We start from the raw sequence: 20,674 nt of genomic DNA, 5'->3' as shown, positions 1-20,674 counted from the left end.
CTCTTCGATGACACCAATAAATTTCAAATCCGACGGTGATGTCTACTGAATGATTTGATGTGCGCTGATGCAGCATGATCGAGTAACGTTTGTGTCTCTTGACGGTTGGACGTTGAAATACACTGTAAAGTTAAACTTATATACAAAAGTGTCCCGCAAATAAAATTATTCGAGAAATCTCTAAAATGAAGCTTAAGTGAAGATAATGGTATGTCTGTGGGCGTTCTACAGATTTTTGGTTCACTATGGCTTACATTAGCCAACAAGGACCTGAGGCTTAATGTTTTGGTCCAAGAATTAACAAAACGAACGAAACATAGACCTAGTCCAAGTTAAGAGGATAAAAAGATAAGAGCATATTAATCATGATAAACAAGTCAGCAGTTGGCTGGCCCTCTCAGTTTACATCTTGACCCAAAATTTAAGACAGCATGATATGACCATACAGTGAAATATACCTAATAATTAATATACTGTGGCCGCCAACGTATAGTTTTAATTATAAGGTTGTTAGTTGCTTGTTATATAAACATTAATCTTGTCGTATCTTTTTCCAGTGGATGAGAGCAATGATTAGTACCCAAATATAAACTAATATTAGTCAAAAAACTTGTACTGAATTCTATTCAATTCCAGCTGTGTACAGTAGTACCAAAATTTATCCAATGACTCGTTGGATGGAGGTCTCTATATATAGAGACCAGAGTACTAGTTAATGTAAGTGGCTAGCTATATTTTTGGTGAGAAATTAAGGGAGAGGAGAAGCTAGAAGAGCTAGCAAGTGAGTTCTTGAAACAAAATGTCTGAAACGGGAGGCAGTGAGATAACAACAGCCCCAATAACACCGCAGCCGCCTACACCACCCACAGAAGATCCTCCGGCGTCTATGTCTCGAGCAGCATCTGCGGCTAGGGTACCACCACTGCTGATCCCGGCTCCAACCGCCACGACCACCACCGGTGGCGGTGACCAGATAACATTAAAAACCCCAAAAGCTTTAACTCCGAAATCTCGTACTCCACGGTTCATGACACCAATAGGAAGCCCCATTAGGAGGGCTCTCCACCTCACAAGGCTTGACCCTCAGGATGCTTGGCTTCCAATCACTGAGTCTAGAAACGGTAACGCTTACTATGCTGCTTTCCATACTCTCTGCTCTGGCATTGGAATTCAATCTCTTGTTCTTCCTGTGGCCTTCACTTATCTTGGGTGGTAAGTCAACAATGTATATGTTATGAAAAAATTTCAATTCATTTAACACCTTTTTTTTTTCAATTAAATTAATAAATAAAAGTTTGATAACTTAATAATATTACTTTTCAGTGTCCTGTATTATGGTACTTTCTTAAATATTTGTTTTGGTTAATTACCGCAGGACATGGGGTGTTATATGCATGACTTTGGCATTCATATGGCAACTGTATACTTTATACTTGCTGGTCCAGCTTCATGAATCTCCTAAAACAGGCATACGTTTTTGTAGATACATTCAACTGTGCAATGCAACTTTTGGTAAGAACTACCGTTTGATATGTTTAAGCTAAATGCACAATGTTCGGAAGTGCTTACACGTAAAAAAAAAACGCTTTTAATCAGTAGTGTTTTATATAAAGCTAATAAAATTTTGCTCTATATTCAACTAGGAATTGTTTGTGAGGAAGCATAAAAAAGTGATCTCTAAACTCTAAAAGCACTTTTGTCTATTTCTGCCAAACACGTAAGAACACATTTTCAAATAATTTAATATTATTTTGGTTTTGGTTCAAAAAATTAGTCTCCCTAACATTACCCTTCCAAAATTACTCCCAAACAGGTCAAGCACTAAGAAATTTTACAACCCCAATATATATTCAGAAGTAACTTTTCCTAAACCATCCAATTTTCTCTCTTTATCAGGCGAGAAGATATCAAAGTTCTTAGCCTTGTTCCCGATTTTGTACCTATCTGGCGGCACGTGTGTGGCACTGATCGTCCTTGGAGGAGCAACATCAAAGTCGTTCTTCCAAATTGTGTGTGGAGCTACATGCACTGCAAAGCCATTGACACCAGCAGAGTGGTACTTGGTGTTTACATGTGCCGCAGCGATCCTGTCTCAGCTGCCGAACTTGAACTCCATCGCTGGAGTGTCTCTTGTTGGTGCCATAACAGCTATTGGCTACTGCACAATCATATGGGTTGTGTCTGTGGATAAGGGTAGACTTCCTAATGTGTCTTATGATCCCTTGAAATCCAACAAAAAATTCATTCACTTTTTTGATGTTCTAAATGCACTTGGAATGATTGCCTTTGCCTTCAGAGGCCACAACCTTATACTTGAGATTCAGGTATGTCCATTAATCTCACAATTTCAAGTGTATAGTAGTGTTATTAATTAGTACTCTTGTTAAACATTTCAGATATATATGACTGTTTGTCTGTGAAACATGATTAATTTAGTGTCCTCTTTCAAATTTATATCTTATTTTTGACATTTTTAATAAAATCACTATTGTTTCGCTTCAAAATAAAGAAAATTGATTTAGAACTCGACTCAATCATTTTTCTACTTAATTAATAATTACTATTTGTTTTAGTAGTATAGAGTTTCCACTTTGTAGAAGATGTTGAGTTCATACATCATATAAGAGAGTTTTTTGGAAGAAAAAAAAAATCGTATAAAAAGTTCATAAGATTCATGATACATTGCGGGACCTATACATCTCATGACGAGAGAGGGTGGATACAAAGAATTGGAAGTTCCTAGCATTTATTCTTTTGGTTCAATATATTTTAAAATAGTATATACTAATTAGTCTAGAGTCAAACAAGTGGATATGTTTAAATTTCTTTTGTTCCAAATCTTCTTAGTGTACCCATGTGAACAAATTATTCTAAGTCATGATCATCCAACTTTTAAGTTAATAGCAAACTTATATGGTGTGGTGATGAAACTTCAACTTCAGTTGATTTTTTTTTAAGCAAATGATATGCCAAATATTTTGCAAATATAAAATAACGGACAAGCAATGTCTTTACTGATGTTCATATATGTTATGCTGACTTTGAGCCAATGATGTTGAAACTGCAACTTGATCGAATAGGAGTTCTGACTAATTTTCACTTGCCTTCTAATTGAGGTTTTCTCTTCCATTACAGTCCACAATGCCATCCAATGAAAAACATCCATCACGCGTGCCAATGTGGAGGGGTGTCCTAATTTCATACACTCTCGTAGCAATGTGCCTTTTCCCCCTTGCAATTGGAGGCTACTGGGCATATGGTCAAAAGGTACCGTATCTAACTTATCTAAGCTCAACTTCATTATTTGTCTAAAAACAAACTGTTCAAACATATGACATTTAATTTTCTCTCGTCTACCATGTTATATTACCAGATTATTCATTCGAATAATTAAAATTAAAAGTCTAACAACACATATATAATATGTCAAATATTTAATACAAGAAGTTAACTAATTGTGACAATACTAATATGCATTCGGTTTACAGATACCACATCAAGGAGGCATGTTTGCAGCCTTGTTCGGCTTCCATATGCGTGACACATCCCGATTGGTTCTAGGACTAGCAAGTTTGTTTGTCGTAGTCAATGCTTTGAGCTCGTTCCAGATCTATGGCATGCCGATGTTCGACGAGATGGAGTCACATTACACTAGGAGGTTTAAGAAGGCAGCTCCATGGTGGCTTAGGGCTATCATGAGAGCTATGTTTACTTATGGATGCTACTTCATAGCTGTGGCCATACCCTTCTTGGGAAGCATAGCTGGTTTGCTAGGAGGGATTTCATTGCCAGTGACATTAGCTTATCCATGTTTCATGTGGCTAAAGATGAAGAAGCCCAAGAAGTACGGTCTAAGTTGGTGGGTAAATTGGGTATTAGGGGTTGTGGGAATACTTCTAAGTATACTGTTGATTGCTGCTGGTGTTTATGTTGTAATTGACACTGGTATTACGGTGAGCTTTTTCAAGCCTCAGTGATTCAAAAGCAATGTCAACTGATGATATGTTGTGTCCACTATTGTAAACTGTAGTAACTTATTATTTTCTCTTGAGCCAAAAGCTTAAGTGGCTAGCATACGTAGGTTTGGTGTGGATGTTTAAAACAGAAATGAATATTACAGTGAATTTGTTTGCACATAATCGAGGCCAATGCACACTACTTACGTATTTGGAAATTTGGGCATAATTATTTTTTACAAACTAAACCCGAATTGGTAAATTTCACTAGTGTCCAATTTCGCCGTCTTTGAGTCAAAAATAAAAAATTATGGCATAAGCATTTTCTTTTTTAGTTACATTAAAAAAATCGAATTCTGAATCCTAACCTATTACCACTTGAGCCAACTCCGAGAACTTGTTCGATTAGCATGTTTAATCAATGAGATCCTCATACCGATACACGAGACGTGAAACAAAATTCCAACGGTGGCTTCTTACTCCACCCAACAAGTTGTTATGGCTCATAATCTGTTGGCGTGGAGGATCTTAACTAGGGTTTTGAACCTTTGGGATTTTGGTTGCTGCCAACCTCATCTAAACAGAATTCGATTAACTTTTTTAACCAAAAGAAGCTGCTCTAGTTATGAAAGATGAGAACTACATAAACTTATAAAATCACTAATCCAAGGACATATTGTAATCATCTTCATATAGGCACACCATCACTAACCCTTCTTTTCTTTGTTGAGATTTTCTTTTCTTATTGGGTTTGAACATCATCTTCAAATACAAGGAAAGAGATCCTCTCCGGATTCCTTCCTCCTAATCCACCAAGTCCGAGGATCCGGGCCATTGAAATTTGATCCAATACATGATTGGCAGCATTTGCGCTTCCAAGACTTTAAGTCTGTGAATGAATATAATTATGAAGTTTGTCGAATCCAATCACTTCTCAAGCTTTGTAATGAAACTTTAACCGAAGAGGATCTCCTGGAGAATACATATTCGACCTTCTCTGCTACTAACATTGTCCTGCAGCAACAATATAGAGCTCAGAAGTTCACTAAGTTTTCGGACTTGATCTCTGTTTTACTTCTCGCTGAAAAGCAGAATCAGCTATTGATGAAGAATCATCAAGCTCGGCCTACTGGGGCAACTGATGTGCCTAAAGCACACTATAGCACAAACCAACGCCCAAAACACCACAAGTGGTGTGGTAGGGGCGGCCAAAAGCCACCTTGTCAAGGTCAACAAAGCCATAACCTATCTAAGGGAGGAAACAAAGCCAAGAAACGCCCTAACCTCGCTCTCAAGGCCCCAAGCTTCAATAATAAGGGCAAAGCACCTGAAATCATGGATGCGGATATGTGATATCGCTATGGTTCAAAAGACCATTGGTCCAGTGTTTGCCGAGCTCCCCAGAAGATTGTAGCTGAGAGTTCGAAAATGGAGGTTTTTGACTTTCAAGAGGCTGTTACCCCTATGGAAGATTAGAATCTTAGACATAAACAATTTTTCTAGTTGAAATAAGACAATGGGGCCAAATTCCACAGTAATGGCCGACCCCCCTTTTGTTTTCTGGTTAATTTTGAACAATTTGCCCTTATGTTTGGATTATTTGTTAGTGATTTGTTTTTTAGATATTAAGTTTTTAATTAATTTCCGTCCTTGAATACTTAAAATTATTTTGAATGGATATTTGTTTTAAGAATTTTTATGCATGTGACCGATTCAAATGAATTTTTCATTCTAGGTATGACTAGTAGGGAAGTTAGTTGTCTGGCAGATAGTGCAACCACGCACACCGTTTTGCATGAACACATCTATTTCACTAACTTCATATCTAAGAATGCACCTCTGACAACCCTCTTAGGCCCATCCAACATGATCAAATGATACGGTAAGACACGTATAATGTTGTCTAATGGTGCAATCTTGATCATTGATGAGGCACTTTATTCTCTGCGTTCCGGAAGAACGTTGTTGAGTTTTAAAGACATTAGAGATAACAATTACCATGTTGAAACCTATGTAGAAAACGGAGTTGAATTTTTGTGCATAACTTCCTACGAATATGGCCAGAAGCGTATTCTAGAGAAGATGGAGCATATCCTGAGTGGTCTGTATACTATGACTATACGTCCTATAGAGAGCCAGTATATGGCCTGCCCTACCTCTGGGACTGCACACGAAATTACACTTTGGCATAATTGTTTGAGACACCCTAAATGAATAGCAATGCGTCGTATCCTCAAATCATCACACGGGCATCCACTAACCCGAAGCTTAGGTTCGATTCAAGGAATCGCATGTTAAACATATTCAATGGGAAAGCTTATTACTAAGCCTTCTTATGACAAGATTCGTTTGAATCCTCCTATTTTTCTACAAAGGATTCAGGAAGACATTTATAGACCGATTCACCCTCCATGCAAACCATTTTAGATATTTTATGGTTTTGGTTGACGCTTCTACACGTTGGTCACACGTGTGCTTGTTGTCCACAAGGAACGCTACATTCTCCAAATTGTTGGCTCAAGTTATCAAGTTCAGGGCTCACCACCATGATTATCCGATCAAATCTATTCGATTGGATTATGCTGGAGAATTCACATCTAAAACTTTTGATGACTATTGCATGTTAGTTAGGGTTGAAGTTGAACATCCAGTGCCCCATGTTCACACCCAAAATGGTCTGGCAGATGCATTCATTAAGCGCTTACAAATGATTGCTCGATCACACCAAGATCCTGATTGTGGCTTGGGGCCATGCAATATTGCACGTAGCCATGTTGGTCCACCTGAGGCCTGTTGCGACCAAACTATACTCGACATATCGCGTTTGCGCATTTTTTATTGTGTTGTATATGTGCTGATTTTGCTACCCTTACGTAATAGGGCCTCAGCAAAATATGGGAATCTATGTCAAATATGATTCTCCTTCGATCATTCGATACTTAGAACCCTTAACAGAATATCTATTTACTGCTTATTTCACAAATTGTCACTTCTATGAGATAGTCTTCTCGTCGCTAGGGAGAGATAAGAACGTCAACGTTCATGATGAACAACACGAATTATTGTGGACGACTCCTACTTTGTCTCATTTAGATCTCTACACCACTCAGTCTGAAACTGAAGTGCAGCGCATATTAAATCTTCAGAGCATAACCAATCTAACATGAGTGACAAGATCACATATTCCAGCTGCGAATGTGCCTGCAAAGATGGATGTACCAAATGTACGACAGACTTCCCTCTTAGAGGCCCAGGACGCCAAATTTGGTAATCCACGTATATTAACGGCTAGCCAATCATTTGCCTCTACACAAAAGCGTGGCAAACCTCTTGGTTCAAAGGATTCACACCCCCGAAAGAGGAAACTCATGGCATAAGCCCCTAAAGAGCCTACCGTGAATCTGAATATCGCTTACTCATTCTATCCAACTCATGAGGAAATTCTAGATTATGGAAGCGTCCTTGAAAAGACGAATCCACCTCGCGAGAATTGTGAGATTTTGGTGTATTATGCTAGCTTAGATGATGTGTGGTGTAGAAATGAGATGATCGTCGATGATGCATTAACATATGCAGTAGCTACTGAGATCATGTTGAGCGATGACATTAGATCATGTTCCGTTAATGAATGTCGATGTAGAACTGATTGATCAAATTGGAAACAAGCAATCTTAGTCGAACTCAATTCATTTGCAAAATGTAAGGTGTTTGGACTTGTAGCTCCTACTCCTCCACATGTGAAGCCCATTGGTTACAAGTGAGTTTTAGTTCGGAAGTGTAATCAGAAGAACAAAATTGTGTGTTACAAAGCTCGTCTTGTTGCGCAAGGCTTCTCACAACGCCTTAAGATTGACTAGGGCGAAACTTTTCGCTACCTTATCAATTTGGTAGTTTTCGAAAACTTGAGTATGCAGTTGATGGATGTAGTAACTGCGTATCTCTATGGGGATTTTGATACGGAAATTTATATGAAAGTTCCCGAATGACTTACATTGACTGGATCAAATATTTCATAACCTTAGAATACACTCTCAATTCGGCTGAGGTATTCACTCTACGATTTGAAGCAATCCAGAAGAATGCGGTATAACCATTTGAGTGAGTATTTGAGTATTTGACTAGTCATGGATATGTGAATAACACACTATGCCCTTGTGTGTTCATTAAGAAGTCACATTCCGGTTTTACAATAGTTGTAGTACATGTCGATAACATGAACACACACCTGAAGTTGAAATTTGAGAGGAAAGATATAGGAAAGACTCGATAATGTCTCGGTCTCGAGATAGAGCACTGTTCGGATGGAATCTTAGTACATCAATTGAACTACACCTAGAAGGTGTTGCTCCGCTTTAATTAGGATAAAGCGAAGCCTTCGAGTACTCCTATGGTCGTTCGATTGCTAAATGCAAAACAAGATCTCTTCCGTCCGAAGGAAGATGATGAAGAGATTTTGGAGCCTGGAGTTCCTTATCTAAGTGCGATATGTGCTTTATTATACTTAGCTCAATGCGCTAGACCTGACATCTCTTTCGCTGTTAATCTTTTGGCAAGATACAGTAATGCACCAGCACACAAACACTGGACTGGCGTCAAAGTCATCTTCCGCTACCTTAAGGGTACTAAGGATTTAGGCTTGTTCTATCCCTACGAATCCTCGAGTGATGCTGCAACCCCCCCCCCCCCGGCTTCTCGAGTCGATTCTCACTTTGTTGGTTATGACAACGCAAGATACTTATCTGATCCGCACAAGGCGCGCTCTCAAACGGGTTATGTTTTTACTGTTTGAGGAACCACAATCTCTTAGAGGTCAATTAAACAGACCTTAGTTGCCATTTCATCTAACCATGCTGAAATTCTCACCTTACATGAAGCAACTTGGGAATGCTTTTGGTTGAGAGCAGTTATGGGCCATATTCGAAGCTCCTGCGATTTTTACCCCGTCGTGGATGTCTCAGTGACGATCTATAAAGACAATGCAGCATGCATCGAATAGGTCAAGAAGGGTTACATCAAATGAGACAACACCAAGCACATTGCGTCGAAGTTCTTCTTCTCACATCAACAACAATAACATTAGAAGATTGAAGTCATGCAAATCCGTTTACAAGACATTTTGGCTGACCTCTTCACTAAATCACTACCGAAGGCGACGTTTCAGAAGCTTGTTCAAGGAATTAGTATGCGTAAACTTTTTGAGTTGTAACATTGCTATTTCTCTTTAGAATTGTGTCAAACTCAAGGGGAGTATCCTGAAGAATACTTGCTTGATCTTAATGTACTTTTTTTCCCTATGATTATGTGCATTTTCCCCACTAGGTCTTTGCTACCTAACTAGGTTTGAATGAGGCACCCACCTTGGGCTGATCATATCCCTAATGACGTCTTGTAGACGTTACATTTGACTTTGCATTGCTCACACATTTTTCCTTAGACTATGGATTTTGTCCCTACTCGGGATTTTGCCATAGCCTTTGGATTTTTTTAGTGAGACTTACTTCTTTATGCAAGTTCCTACCTTATTGAGAATAGCGTTGTTCCTAGAATCAGTGCTGACGAGTCGACTTCCTTAACTTCTACATGATGTTGAATCTACCTTGAGTATTTACACACTCAAGGGGGAATGTTATGAACTTTCCTAGTTTAAGTGTGATTGTGTAAATCTTAGATTAGATTTGATTCTAGTTATTCTTTCCTATATAGACTTGTATTCGTTGAGGAAGAAGGAATTCTTCTCTCTCTTATTACTATAAATAAAGGCACTACGTAGGAGGGAATAACATACACATTCCCCTACAATTCTACAAACACATCTCTCTCTACAATCTCTCCTTGCCACCTACCCCCTTCCCTTAGTCAAATAAAATAGACTACAACATAAGTGTATTTATACGAGAAATATCAATAATATGCCTAACAAGTATATTTATATGAGAAATATCGATAACATGCCTACTAATAGTGGCCTGGAATGCATGATAAACATGTATGAAATATTATACTAATTTATCTATATATATTAATTTACCTATATTTTGTAGATTCACTAATGTAAATAATAAAATATATTGTATATGAGAAATATCAATAGTATGCCTAATAAGTATATTTATATGAGAAATATCAATAATATGCCTGCTAATAGAGGCTCGGGATGCATGATAAACATGTATGAATTATTATAGTAATTTACCTATATTTTTGTAGATTCACTAATTTAAATGATAAATACATTTTATATGAGAAATATTAACAATATGCCACCTAATAGATGCTTAGGATTCATGATAAACATGTATGAAATGTTATACTAATTTATATATATAAATTAATTTACCTATATTTTCCAAATCCAAAAATTTGATAACAGGTGCATTGTTTTTCAAAATGACCAAAACTATTACTACTAAAAATAGGTACATTGATATTCGATAATTTACCTATATTTTAGAAATTCAATAATTTAACTACATTTTTTTGTTACAAGCTAATTTATCTGCATATTTTGAGTGCATATTAATTCACCAATCTACTTATTAGTTTATATATACAAATAATACTATCATATAATTTACTTATAATATCCAAAGTAATTATATACGTTTTTTTTCTTTACTATATCACGCCTCTTTACTATATCAGGCCTACGGGGTAGGTAAATTATTTTTCATTATTTCTATTCCAAGTAGTTACTAACATTTAGATAGGCAAATTATTTCCCATGAAAAGAAAAAAATAGATACATTATTTTGTATTATTTTTCTGACACAAATTATTGTTTATATTTCAAATGGAAAACACCATAATAATTTTATTTATATTATATATTGCATGCTAATAAGGTAAGTTAGTTTTGGAAAACAAATTTGAATACAATTGTGAACCCTAAAACAACACTTTGGTGATTGTTAGTAAAAAAAATTTGAAAAAAGAAAGTGTAAGATCCCACATCGCCCAGGGGAGTGATCCTTATATGTATATTCTCTTCCCTACCTAGTATGATACCTTTTTGGGGCTCACTGGCTTTGGAGTTCATTGGAACTCGGAAGTTAAGCGAGTAGCGCACGAGAGCACACACATGATGGGTGACCTATTGGGAAGTTCTGATGTGTGTTCTCAGAAACAAAACCGTGAAGGCGTGGTCGGGGCCTAAAGCGGACAATATTGTGCTACGGTGAAGACGATGCCCGGGATGTGGTGGGGGCCCAAGCCGGAATGTGACAATTTAGTATCAGAGCCTAACCCTGGCTGTGGTGTGCCGACGAGGACTTCGGGCCCCTAAGGGGGTGGATTGTAAGATCCCAGCGAGCAGCGCACGAGAGCACTCCCATGATGGGTGACTCATTGGGAAGTTTTCGTGTGAGTTCTCAGAAACAAAACCGTGAGAGCGTGGTCAGGGCCTAAAGAGGACAATATTGTGCTACGGTGGAGACGGGGCCCGGAATGTGACAATTTAGTATCAGAGCCTAACCCTAGCTGTGGTGTGCCGACGAGGACGTCGGGCCCCTAAGGGGGTAGATTGTAAGATCCCACATCGCCCAAGAGAGTGATCTTTATATGTATATCCTCATCCCTACCTAGAACAAGGCATTTTGAGAGCTCACTGTCTTCAGAGTTCATCAGAACTTAGAAGTTAAGCGAGTAGCGCACGAGAGCACTCCCATGATGGGTGACCCACTGAGAAGTTCTCGTGTGAGTTTCCAGAAACAAAACCGTGAGGGCATGGTCAGGGCCTAAAGGCCGGGATGTGACAATTTGGTATCAGAGCTTAACCTTGGCTGTGGTGTGCCAACGAGGACGTTGGGCCCCTAAGGGGGTGGATTGTAAGATCCCACATCGCCTAGGGGAGTGATCCTTATATGTATATTCTCATCCCTACCTAGCACGAGGCCTTTTGGGAGCTCACTGGCTTCGGAGTTCATCAGAACTCGAAAGTTAAGCGAGTAGGGCACGAGAGCACTCCCATGATGGGTGACCCACTGGGAAGTTCTCGTGTGAGTTCCCAGAACCGTGAGGGCGTGGTCAGGGCCCAAAGAAGATAATATTGTGCTACGGTGGAGGCGGGGCCCGGGATGTGGTGGGGGCTTGGGTCAGGATGTGACAGAAAGCCTAATCGAATCATAGGTTAATTGACATTTAATTGCATTGAAAACAATAAAATGCAACAATTAATTATTAATCATAAGTCAAACCTAATGCACGTTACAACCTATGAGGGTATTTTAGGAACACGAGAGTTAATAAAACTGACATATCAAACTTGTTAAGAAAATTTGCTTAGTTGGACCCTAATCAATGGGTTTAAATGACAAAATTAAGAGGATGGGGTTTTTTTTTTTTTTGAACAAGCGATATTACCTACTCTAAGGGGAGGGGTGGGCTTAGCCTCACATTGTACTAGCAATAATGTGGTTCAAATTTGATTTTGGAGAGAATTGAACCTAAGACATCTCACTTACAAGTGAAGAGGAATACTACTAGACCGTATTACTAAGTGGCAATAAAGAGGATGGGTTGTAGGTGGGAGAAAATAAGTTTTCAAGGGTAGAACTCAAATTTTCAGAAAACATAACAAAATATATTACCCTAAGATACAGATAAAATAATAATTTAAAAGAGAATCAAGACATTTTCCAATATCATAAAGTTTCAAGTAGCTTCAAAAGCATATAATGACCCAACACATTTTTCTTTTCCTTCTCCTGAACACCCTTACTTATTTATAGATTTTGAATTGAATGAATCAGAAAAGAATTAAAAGACAGAAATGAACAAAGATGTTGATGCTTAATATTGGTTCAACCTCAAGGTGACCTCTATAGACTGAGGTCATGCAATATTTTCAAACCAGCTTGGCGTGATCCGGCATCTCGTCCTCTAAAGACCTGCAAAAAATGATCTCATTCGATCCTTAGATGGATTGAGCTGATGTGAACTTTATCCACATTGAGCCCAGGTTCATGATCTAATGGGTCCATGACCCCTTCATCAAGGTATGGAATATCCAGGTGGCTCATCTATCATATCCTACATATTCGTCGTCTTTGACCCAAGATAAAATGGCTTATTGGGTATCAAATATGTTCTTCCCTCACACCACAACTTTGTAACTATCTCAGCTCACTTTACGATGTAATTTACCTCAACAGTTAAAGATGTACAAAAGAAGAAAATGGAATGCGGGTGTTAATTTTTAACAACCAATTACCCATGCCTCATGAACCTGCCCAATATTTCGGCTGTGGTACTAAACTAATTATAGCCGCGGGTTTGCTGCCTTGTCTTCTTGCGTGTTTTTCTTTGGTAAAATTTGACACGTATTCTACCACTTAACAAAATCTTAACACTAAGTTCTATATTAAAGCTTGATAGAGAAAAAACAATAAATTCTGTAAAGTTCTCCAGCCGCCGGGTCCCGTCATGATCTAAGCATTGGAAATCCTTTTCACTCTTTTGATCTCACTAAAAAATGTCTTCATTTTCTTGTGAAGCATGTCTGCAAAAGTCCAAATAGATTCAAATTCTTAATTTTGAGCAATTACAACTTGACCCAATTTTATGACGCTTAGTTCACATTTCACCCTCTTAATTTAGATAAAATCGTTATTTAAAAAAAAAAAAATTAACCCAACTTCTAAGTTCTAAGACGTCGAAGCAATCGAGGTTCAGACATACAACAATTGTAGGTTCAATGGTGTTTCATGGAATTAATTACATTAGCTTTACAGGCCGTGTGGTGAGACAGGGATCCGAGGTTTCTTTTTGGTGATATAGAAGAGGAGGTGGCAGGGTGTATAGGGTGTTGGGTTTATAACCATTTCCAAGTTTGAAACTCTTTATCATCTAAATTATTATAATAGTTTTGAATCATTTATCCCCTCTCTTTAATAATAATAGTTTTTTTTTTTTAAAGGAAGAGGAGGTGGCAGACCAATGACGGTGGACTGGGAGGAAGGAGGAAAAGATTAGGGTGGCATAAAACTGTCCAACTACAAAACCGAATCAAACCATGACAAAATAAACTGTAAAAAATTGTGTTGATAAAAAAACAAGTCAACTTAAGTTTAAGAATCGAACCTAACCATGCAAATCGGTTTCGATTCTAGTTTTCATCGAGACAGAATCGCTCACAACCGAACTAAACCATGAACATAAATAATAAATTAAATTTATTAGTTGTTTAAATTACCATAAGATACATTACGTAAAGAATGAAAGCTCAGACAAAAGAATTATGAGCATTTGACCAAAGGAATGTGCGCCTAGAATCCCTCTGTATAGTGTGTGGGTGGGGGTGTGTGGGCGTGTGGGTTTGGGGGTGTGGACGGGGGTGGGGTGTGGGGCTGTTGGTGCATGTGCAGGTGTGTGGGTTGTGTGTGGGTGTATACGTAGTTCATTTCCTCTTCTAAAAACAGGCTCTGTATTTTCTTACCCCTGTGATTTCGTACTAACCATTTGCACACCACCTATAGGAATTATTACTCGCATTGGAGTTGAACCAACCCTAAACTACAGGAGTCGAACCAATTTAAAACTACCTAGTTTCTAAAATTGGCGAAGGGACATGTTGTGGTTACAAAAATCTGCTTGTTTCATGCTAGTTGCCTACACTGAATTTTCTTGTGTGTTATCTTTTGACTTTTTATTGTTAAATTAATTTTTCTACTAATCTTGGCCTTAAATAAACGCATAGAACTTAACATTAAAGTTTCATTAACTTCTTGTAGCCTACTGCTCCATTGCACTTCGGTTGATTCATTGTGACCTAAAGGTTGTGGGTTTGCCACAGAACATAGCCTAGCTGAAAGCAGGTTCAAGGATACATGCATCTGACTTGGAAATGCATTAGAGTTTCTTTACACATTTACACAAGATGTGGCAAAAACAGAAAGAAAAAAAACACACACACACACAACACACATTTTGATTTGGTATTTAGAACAGTAAACCAGCATGAATCGAGCCAGAACTGGTGTGAACCGAACCATATGATTTTAGTAATAAATAGCAAACCAAACCGTTGATATTTTTCAATTCCGATTCCGAATTGAGTCTAGAACTAAGCCAAACCGCACCGTGCTTACCTTTAGAGGAGATTGCTCATGGATTTTAGAAGGCGAGAGGACTTTACTGGATTATTCTTTCTTTTTTTCAATATACCCTAATATAGGACTTTATGGGATTTTAGCAGCATCGTACAATTGTTTACGAGAGAACTACTAGCTTTGACCATGAGCTTTCTATACCTTTACTCTCAAATAGTAATAGCAGTCACAGTTGCAACCAAAATGTAATGAGGTTACCAATGTATGGGATGTTTAAACAGTTAAGACTTTGAATTGTCAAAATCTAGTCCTGCAAATCCAACAGTCCAGTGAATCGGAGTGCGACGGTGCATAGTAGAATTTTATAGCATAACTTCATGTGAATTTGTGGATCAATTTCATATTTTTGGATTATTTCTTTCAATGAAAGACTCAAACTATACATTAAAGGGATGGATTTTAGAAATGGATGGGATCGTTTGTGTCTTTAGTCTTGTTGGTTTTTGAGAAAATTGTGATAGCTTATTTTTAGTTTTCCTTCTAAGAAATAAAATCTTTTCTGAAGTGTCTAATCATCATGCATGAAGCAAGGCTAATCGAATCATATCTATCTATTATATATAAAGCGAATAGGACAATGAATGGTGCCGCAATTAATTTGGTGTCACGGCTTCAACAAAAATATTAGGATAAAATTGCTCCTCAACAAAAAAAATCCAAAAACAGCCCAATATAATATATCAAATAATGCATGGGTAATTTGGTAATTTGGTCATCATAAAATATAATATAAATATAAGTGGGAAGGGAGAAAAGAATAAAAAAAATGGAAGGATGAGTGAAAGTTGATGGTGCCCAAGTGAAGGGGAAAGAAAAATATAATAAAAAATAAGGAAAATCATGAATGTTGTATTCAAAACATCATAAAATATAATATAAATATAAGTGGGAAGGGAGAAAAGAATAAAAAAAAAATGGAAGGATGAGTGAAAGTTGATGGTGCCCAAGTGAAGGGGAAAGAAAAATATAATAAAAAATAAGGAAAATCATGAATGTTGTGTTCAAAACATCTTAAGAGGTGCGTAGCGATGGTGATAAATTAGTACATTTTATTTTATTTTTAAATTAGTACCTTACAAGTTACAATAGGCTAGCAATAATGTGATTCAATCAGATGTTCATGAAATATTATTTTTTCTATTTTTAAATACGTTCAAAACATTTTAAGAGGCGTGTAATGCCGGTTATAAAAAATGTCTTTCGGACGCGGATAATAATGTGATTAAATTAGTTGTCAAACAATTTTTTTTTAACAAACGATATTATCTACACGAAGGGGGAGGGGTGGGGCTTAACCTCACAATGTATTAGCAATAATGTGATTCAATCAATTGTTTATTGAATATTATTTTCTATTTTTTTAATGTAATTTCTATAGAGACTAATTTTATTATGTGAATTCAACTGCTTTAATTAGTTTATAATGGGTTTCTTTTAGTATGATCTAAGATTATTCATTTACTTCAAATATTTGATTTTCTTTTTGTTAATACGCATATAAATAAATTTAAAACGTATAAATCACGCGTAATACGCCGTGATTCAAAAAATGCTTCACACGAGTGCATGACGGCTAGTGTTTAATTAAAAGACAGAAGCCAAAAATATTTTATAAAGTACAGGTTATGACAAATTTAAGAACTCTTCGCCTAATCCCTTAATGGAGTACCAGATCATTGCTTAGATCACATAACGAATTTAATAAAAAAAAAAAAAAAAAAGGTCAGTAGGGAGTCTTGTTCCTGAACTCCATCCTGAACTCCAAAACATATTTTAACGTCACAATTTTTTAGTAGCAATTGTATCTATGATACCTTAATTTTAATTCAAATAGAGCAATGATCTCTTAACTAAAAATACATAACTATTTGTTTCTTAACTCATCAAAACGTGCAGCTATGGTCAATTTCGTCAACTCCAACAGAAGCACCACCAAAATGAGTTACATTGGAATGACCATTGCTACAACTAAGTTAAAGTTGAGGGACCATTGCTACAATTGAGTTAAAGTTGATGAACCATTTCTCTCATAGGGTTAAAGTTGAGGGACCATTGTTACAAATTTTCTCATTTGGTTTTCCATATTTTCTCCTTCATCCAGTATGACGTGCGTGTCACGTGACTTATTTTGACGGAATTTCTAATCGAGTTGATGGAAATGACTATAGCTAGACATTTTGATGAATTAAGGGATCAATGATCATGAATTTTTAATTAAGAGTTCATTACTCCAATTAAGTTAAAAGTTAGAGACCACTATTATAATTTCCTCTAATTTTTTATAATATAATACCAAGTGTTTAAATTAACCAATTAAAATATAAAAAAAAAAAACCGAAAAAAGTCTTCAATATGCAGAGAGCTCGTTGTAACCAAATTCGACTCCTCTACTAAAATACCATCAGGTGTTAATAAGTGTTTTAACAAGATTCAACGAAATTGCTTATATTTTAAGACTTTAGAGTTTGACATATAGATATAATGATACTTTACTAAATGCACCACTGACATATCACTTAAAAAAGTGTTTGCTAAATTTATGTTGTCGGCTATTACATATATAATTACGTGTCGAACCAAAATAAATATTACGATTATACATTTTCAAAGGTGGAAGGGGTATGGCTAGCTCAATGCACCAAGCTAGTCTAGCCGCTTCCCAGTTTCCATGAAGTAGGACAGAAGCCTTCAGCATAAAACAAAACCGTTGAGTCAATATTGATCATACATTACCAACACGTCAGCAGCTACATGTACTCCCATATCAATTAGGAAACGTACTCCCCGCTTCGAAGACATGCATGTCTCGGTGCATGCACCAACGCGTATATATAAGCAGGTTAATTAGCTAGCTTGGGTATTATAATTCACATCAACAAGAAATATGGCAGCTGATCCCATCGGAGAAGTTATTGTTGAAATTACTACTTACACCACAAGAAACTCAGCCTCAGCTCAAGTTTTTCCCGACACAACAAGCCCCTCAAACCTAGATATTACAAGTACAAATTGGGAAGGTAGTGAGCTCAATCCACAGGACGCGTGGCTACCCGTTACTGAGTCCAGGAATGGCAATACCTACTATGCTACCTTCCATTTACTCTGTTCAGGAATTGGAACTCAAGCCCTTTTACTACCTCTTGCATTCGCTACTCTTGGATGGTAAGCAATAACCCTTTACTTGCTTCAAGCCAGTGATTTTTCACTTTTTATTTCTGGTTTACTGTAGACAAACGTATAAGATATTCAGTTTGAAATGTAGATGATTCATTCATAACTGACACCAGTAACTTTTCTCCATGGCTGCAGGGCATGGGGAATTATATGCTTCTTACTAGCATTTGTGTGGCAGATCTACACCAAGTGGCTTCTCGTACATCTACACGAATCTGAAAATGGATTTCGTAACAGTAGATACCTCCACCTTGCAGTAACAGCCTTCGGTTAGTAAACTGTACATCAGGCTCATATAACAATTAACTATGCACACACTCTGAAATTTAATCTCCTATCATAATTTGAAGGCAACAACATTTACTAGTCATATATATTAAGACATTTCAAAACTATCCCTCTATACGTTATTTATAGAGGGCTTTGTCCTCTTTAGTCATCAAAGAGTAAAATTCATTGCTTGGGTGTGAAGAATTTTTGTTTGAATAGAAGCCCACAAAGATAAATGGATAGTTTCCATTCTTTTTCAGGTAAAAAGTTAGGGATGATTCTAGCAATGTTCCCAGTTATCTATCAATCAAATGGTGCTTGTGCACAGCTGATAATCGTAGGAGGTGGAACCTTGAAGCTTTTCTTCAAAACTGTGTGTGAGGATGGAGCCACTTGCCATCCATTGACTGGTACCGAGTGCTTCTTGTTGTTTACATGCGTGGCTGTGGTTCTCGCCCAATGTCCCAACTTGAACTCCGTAGCTAGACTCTCCTTGATCGGTGCCATCGCATCAGTTGTATATTGCACTACTGTTTGGACTCTTTCAGTTGGAAAAGGCAGGGACCATGACTACACATCATATGATCCACCAGCGATGGAGTCCACCATGGATATATTTGGTGGCAAACTGAATGCGGTTGGCATTATTTTTCTTACATTCAGAGGTCACAATGTAATTCTTGAGATACAGGTGAGCCTCCTTAATAATTGTAAGATTAATTTTATGTTTCATTAGTTTTCTTGAACCTTTGGGTGGGTTTTCTATATGCTATATGCTGTGGCCATGTCGAAGAAGGGTTCATTGGGCTCTGACACTGTTAGTAAATTCCTTAGCTTGCTAGTTTATACTTGTGACTTATTAGTACTAATTATCACCGTACGTCCCCGCACTTTCAACGGATTATCCGTGTATTTTGTCAACACTTTTCATAGTTGGTCATGTCGGCTAATATCAATAGTGTAGTATGGACGATACTCAACACCGGCTAGCTACTGATGCCCTACCATCAAGTTGGGTAATTTGTGCAATGTATCTATCAATATATGTAAAGGTGATGAAGTTCACCAACTTATGCTGCAGGGCACATTACCATCAAACCCCAAATACCCAATACATAAGCGAATGTGGAGAGGAGTGACTGTAGCTTGTGCACTCATAGCCATGTGTTTTCTTCCTCTGGCCATAGGTGGATTTTGGGCTTTCGGCAACAAGGTAAGAGCAAATTATGTTTTGATTTAAATATGCTTAGTCACTGCAATCGCAATGAATAGTTTTTTTATATCATCAAAATATATTTCGATTTATGCAGGTACCCACTTCCTATAGAGGAGTATTAATCTTGGTTTCACAATTCCATGGACATAAAAACACTTCAAAATTTGTACTTGGATCATTTTGCATGCTTGTGGTGATACACAGCTTAAGCACATTCCAAATCTTTGGCATGGTGGCTTTTGATAATTTGGAGTCAAAGTACACTATCAGGAAGAACAAGCCGTGTCCAAGGTGGCTTCGAGTAGCTTTACGCATTTTCTTCGGAGGAGTGGAATTCATCATAGCAGTTGCTCTTCCATTCTTGGGAAGCCTGGCACCTCTAATCGGAGGGTTAACATTGCCTTTGGCATATGCTTATCCATGTTTCATGTGGATTTCAATCAAGAAACCAAAGCAAAAAGGAGCAGTGTGGTGGATTAACATGGGACTTGGATGCTTAGGCTTGGCTTTGAGTGTCATTTTAGTTGTTGCAGCAGCTTGGAATTTAGCTGACAAAGGTCTAAATGCCAACTTCTTTAAGCCTTAAAATTCATACTGAAACTAAGCAAATTGTGTAATTATTATGTTTGAAATTGGTTCGCTTCAATTTTTTTTAACAAACGATATTAACTACACTAATGTGAAGGGAATGAGTTTAGCCTCACAATGAGCTTGCAATAACATGGTTCAAATCCACCTTTGGCGAGAATCGAACTTAAAACCTCTTATTTACAAGTGAAAAGGAATATCACTAGATCATAACATTAAGTGGTTTCATCTTCTTAACGAGCATGCACACACACACACACATACATATGATGTGACCTTTGGGTATGGCCTAAATGCAACATAGCACTCATTCATTCATACGAGTGTTTTAGCCGTTAGATTTGATTTATACAATCATTAAATCT

At 37.3% G+C, this 20,674-nt stretch overlaps 3 protein-coding genes across 3 annotated transcripts; all 3 read left to right on the top strand.

Moving 5' to 3' along the window:
* Positions 1-512: 512 nt before the first annotated feature.
* LOC103445247 (lysine histidine transporter-like 8) lies at positions 513-4,139 on the top strand. Its single transcript, XM_008384243.4, has 5 exons — positions 513-1,212; positions 1,376-1,512; positions 1,897-2,324; positions 3,136-3,267; positions 3,489-4,139. The coding sequence occupies exons 1-5, from the start codon at positions 800-802 to the stop codon at positions 3,975-3,977; spliced, it is 1,599 nt and encodes a 532-aa protein (XP_008382465.3). The 5' UTR covers positions 513-799; the 3' UTR covers positions 3,978-4,139.
* Positions 4,140-8,343: 4,204 nt separating this feature from the next.
* On the top strand, positions 8,344-8,745 carry LOC139196160 (secreted RxLR effector protein 161-like). The gene has a single exon (XM_070821822.1). The coding sequence runs from the start codon at positions 8,344-8,346 to the stop codon at positions 8,743-8,745; it is 402 nt and encodes a 133-aa protein (XP_070677923.1).
* Positions 8,746-17,920: 9,175 nt separating this feature from the next.
* LOC103445278 (lysine histidine transporter-like 8) lies at positions 17,921-20,348 on the top strand. Its single transcript, XM_029102221.2, has 5 exons — positions 17,921-18,223; positions 18,371-18,504; positions 18,766-19,196; positions 19,587-19,718; positions 19,816-20,348. The coding sequence occupies exons 1-5, from the start codon at positions 17,946-17,948 to the stop codon at positions 20,305-20,307; spliced, it is 1,467 nt and encodes a 488-aa protein (XP_028958054.2). The 5' UTR covers positions 17,921-17,945; the 3' UTR covers positions 20,308-20,348.
* Positions 20,349-20,674: the final 326 nt, after the last annotated feature.

This window comes from Malus domestica, chromosome 05 (assembly GCF_042453785.1).
Source record: "Malus domestica chromosome 05, GDT2T_hap1".
Lineage (NCBI taxonomy): Eukaryota > Viridiplantae > Streptophyta > Magnoliopsida > Rosales > Rosaceae > Malus > Malus domestica.
The sequence above is the reverse complement of the archived record's forward strand: the minus strand, read 5'-3'. Positions and strand labels throughout refer to the sequence as shown.